The sequence below is a fragment of the Protobothrops mucrosquamatus genome, unplaced genomic scaffold (assembly GCF_001527695.2).
Source record: "Protobothrops mucrosquamatus isolate PMUCROS unplaced genomic scaffold, P.Mucros_1.0 scaffold6536, whole genome shotgun sequence".
Classification (NCBI taxonomy): Eukaryota; Metazoa; Chordata; class Lepidosauria; order Squamata; family Viperidae; genus Protobothrops; species Protobothrops mucrosquamatus.
The window spans coordinates 7,365-11,451 of NW_015392359.1; the positions used below are offsets into that span (position 1 = coordinate 7,365).

The 4,087-nt window shown below is 39.8% G+C and overlaps 1 protein-coding gene across 1 annotated transcript; it reads right to left on the reverse strand.

The window, feature by feature from the left end:
- Positions 1-666: 666 nt before the first annotated feature.
- On the reverse strand, positions 667-1,350 carry RNF222 (ring finger protein 222). Its single transcript, XM_015829606.1, has one exon. It carries the CDS (start codon positions 1,348-1,350, stop codon positions 667-669), a length of 684 nt encoding a protein of 227 aa, XP_015685092.1.
- Positions 1,351-4,087: the final 2,737 nt, after the last annotated feature.

Sequence of the window (4,087 nt, forward strand, 5' to 3'; positions counted from 1 at the left end):
TTCAGTAGGCAAGAACAGTTTGTGAAAACAACCTCCCTGTGGAAAGGAGTTCCAGCTGACCTCCAAAAGCAAATGGGATATAAAGATGGTTGATAGGAAAGATTTCAATTCTGGAACAGCAAGGAATGTCGTTGGATAAATTTGAGAAATATTTCTATCTTTAATCTGATCTGACCTGATTGGGAATTGGAGAACTTTCATAAAGCTTTGAGCAACTCAGAGGAAGGACAGATAAGCATCTGCCATATAACTAGACCATGAATAATTGTCATCCTATATCCTCCGTCATCTCAGCACCCGCCAAATAGATCAGATTACAATATCCATAATTACTAGCGCAGCCATTAACCTGCTTCCTGGATGTCATGGAGTTGAAGACCAATACAATTAAACAAGACGATGCAATAGTAGTGGAAGCTATCTTAGTATAAGGATCAATCATTTCTCTTGGTGGTCTTCCTTGCACCTCTGAAGTAAGGATACTATTAACCCTGACAAGGGAAGAATAACGCAAATACCATTTTCTGCAATTCCCAGTTCCTTCATAGACTTCCCATCCATCTGGACCCTGCAAACATTTGGGTTTCCATACTGTAGATGTAGCGATGAACAATCTTGATCATGGAATAGTCCCATCTTGGAAATGGAATGATTCGTCCAACATGTTCATTCATTATTTCTCACAAGCAGGAGCCAGGGAAGTACAGCCCCCAACAGAGCAACAGCAGAGATAAGGAAAACAGCCATCATAATAGGTGACTGGAAGCAGCCCATTCCAGGACATGTTTGTGACGCCTCTGTGTCAGGAGCTTCTCCGGTGCTGTGATCTTGAGCTATGGTAACATAGTCCTCTTCAATCAGTGGCATTCCACACTGAGTAATAATGAAGATATGAGATTCACGTTCCAGGCCAATGGGCTGTACAATGGAGTCCATGGTAGGATACCTCTGCAGACATTGGTGTCTGTCATAAGTGTGCAGTGGCAAGAGGAAATGGCCAGGAACCACCAAAGTATTTGCAGAGCTGGGTGGCACTCCACAGGTGAGTGGCAACGAGGAAGGTGAGAGAGGCAACTCCAAAGAGGATGGATTCAGGGCTGGCTTGGAAGGCAGGCAGTCCCTTTTATTACAGAGAAAAGTCACAAAGCGACAGATGGGACATGTAAGGGTATTTGGTAGAGGGCCTTCTTCATGTGACAGTAGACACTTGACCAAACAGTCATGGCAAAATGTGTGGCCGCAGCTCAGCATCCGGCGTGACACTTTTGGAGACTGAAATGTTTCGTAACACACAGGGCACTCACCCGGGGTGGCGGCGGGAGCTTCTTTGCTAGTGTTGTTCTGAGACATCCCTGCCCTCTAAGATCACTTCTGTGAAGCAAGCTGGATGAAAAGCAGAGCATACAGATCTGTAATCAAACAGCTACAAATTGAAGAAGAAGAAGAATATGTAAATGTAACACAAGGCTTGATTCCAAGCAGCTGGGAGGAGCTGCTCTCCAAACCCAGAAGCTCCCTGTTCCATCCATGTGTGGATCCACAGAGATGCTATTTAGACAAGGCTGTACAACCTAATGTAACCTGGGACAGTATTTGGTCCCATAAAGGCTTGGATGTGGCCCTTACGGCCCCACCAAACTGGCAAAACAGGGAAGTCATTAAAATTCATGGGAAGAAATCACATCAACTGTATTTCATTAATCTAATTTTAAATCCTGTTTGTGATTGTTAGATACACACACAAACACAAACACACAAACTTTTCTAACTCGCTTTCCAGCCAAAATAGTTTCACTTAACCCATCTCTTCCTATATCCAAGTTAGCTAACAATCAAAACCATAACAATACAGTATAAATTACCACCACCACCTTTCAAATTGCAGCAAAATAAAAATAAAAAAGCAGGATAAAATACACATTAGCTACCCCCAATATATTACTGCATTATTTGGTTGGTATGACACCAATGTGGTACACAGTTACGTACGTACATTATCATAAGATGCTCAGATGTGATTCATCCATGGAGGTCATTTAAAGGAGATTGTTTTCCGAGGCTCCGGTGCTGTCCCATGAAGAATGCCCTCAGAAGTATCTTCTTCCCGGGCACCAAGCCTTTCCCAAGCACCTTTCCATGTACTCAATCATTCTAGGTCTGATCTTCCCAGCACCCTAGAAATCAGCTTGCCTATATAATGAGAGATAGTTGCTGGGTGGCACACACACTAGGACTATGCTCTGTCTCTTGCATCACACCTTTAAGAGCTTAAAGGGTGGCTCCCAAGGAGTGAATGTGGAGGAACTTGTTTGTGAACTGAAGTTTTCTCCTTCTCTATTTGGGACTTGGGGAGGAGTCCCCAGGAAGATACCTTTTTTTGGGCCCTGCTGTGCCATGCCTATTAGATGAAATATACTGAAACTAAGTTACTATTGTATCTTAAACTTGTTTATTTCTGACTTATTGGAATGCTAGGCAGATTTGTTACTCTGCTATAACAGAGTAAGACTACCATCTCTAGGGCTCAAAAATTCAGATGGAAGCAGATATCATTAATTTAACGAATTAACATTCATTAACCAACCTTGGGATTGGCTGGTGCCTTGATGTCCCTCCTCCCACCTTTTAATTTTTAACTTTAATCATTCTGTTCCTGCTTTAATTGCCTTCTGAAAGAATATAATATTTATATGATTTTTATCTTTTAATTGTACACTGCCCAGAGTTGCTCTGTTGAGTGGGATGGGCTGTCGCCACATTTAATATATAAATAGATTTTCAGGATGTCGTTGCTATTGCTTATATTGCCCGTAGTCTGATAGTTGGGGAGGCATGCAGAAGAGCCCAGATACAAAATCAGAGATCTTCTAGTAAAGTTTGAAAATCTGCATGTATCCTCTGAAAATATATGACTATCGGTGTCAGCAATTTGGGGTTCAATATAAAGCAGATTACTGCATCGTTATATTACCAGCAACCGTTCTAAAGACACTGATGAAGTTCATATGTAATGTGTTGGACCTGGCTTGGTGGGATGTTCCAATAGAATAGACTATCTGTAGCTCAAGGTTGACCTGTGAAGTTCTTGGTGCTCTCTGAGCTTGGTTGTTTACTTGCACACTTTTCATTACCCAACTAGGTAATAAGTTCAGTGCAGTGCTGATATTATCTAGTTGAGTTAATGAAATGTCTGCAAGCAAATAACCAAGCTTAATAGAATATATATGAAAGTGTGTGTGTGTGTGTGTGTGTGTGTGTGTGTGTGTGTAAACCATAGGTTTGGCTGGCTTACTATTTTATGTAAATGTAGCCAATTATGACTGTTCAGTATATCATGGTTAAATAAACCATAGTTTGTCATGATGTACTAAATTGCATATATAGTTCAGGAACTTCAGTTGGTCAAGAATGCAGCAGCTCTTTGCCCAATTGATTGATTGGTTGGTTCTGTATTTACATAAGTAACATAATTGCCTGCACTTTTGAGTCTTAATTAAATCCTTCTAAGTTAAGGAAGAATTATTGATTGGGAAACTTGGGAAAGATTTCATATTCAAAACTATAGATAAATCGATTGAAGATTAGGAGGGTATCCCCTCCCATCTTGACATTAAATGAGAGCTGGATTCAGGTACTAGGCCATCTAGGTTTAGATTGGCATGTTCTAAGATGCGGTAAACACTATCATTTTCTTGCAAGGACCAAAGGATAAATTTTGACAGTCCTTTCAATAGGATTTTGGGAAGAGCACAGAATCCCCATCAAATAAGTGGAGGGAATTTTTACATGGCACTGCTCCATGTACTTTTTATTTTTAAATTTGGTACTTCGGACATCACAATAAATAAAAGTTAACAGGAGTTTTCTTGGTTGATAGTTAGTCTCCTGGCCATAATAAATATGCTTTACCAGATGTAAAATTAAGATATTTAAGAACTAAATCCTTTTAATATTTAATTTTAATATTTTTTTACCCAGAATGGCATTTGTACAAGCAAGGCTAATCTATTAGAAAAAGCATGACAATATACTTTATAAATGGAAAATTATCCATAATTATCCATAATTGTTAACTTTTTTTTTTTTT

Excerpts from the sequence above, each read along its gene's own strand:
- RNF222 (XM_015829606.1), bottom strand. The coding sequence starts at position 1,350 with ATGTCTCAGAACAACACTAGCAAAGAAGCTCCCGCCGCCACCCCGGGT.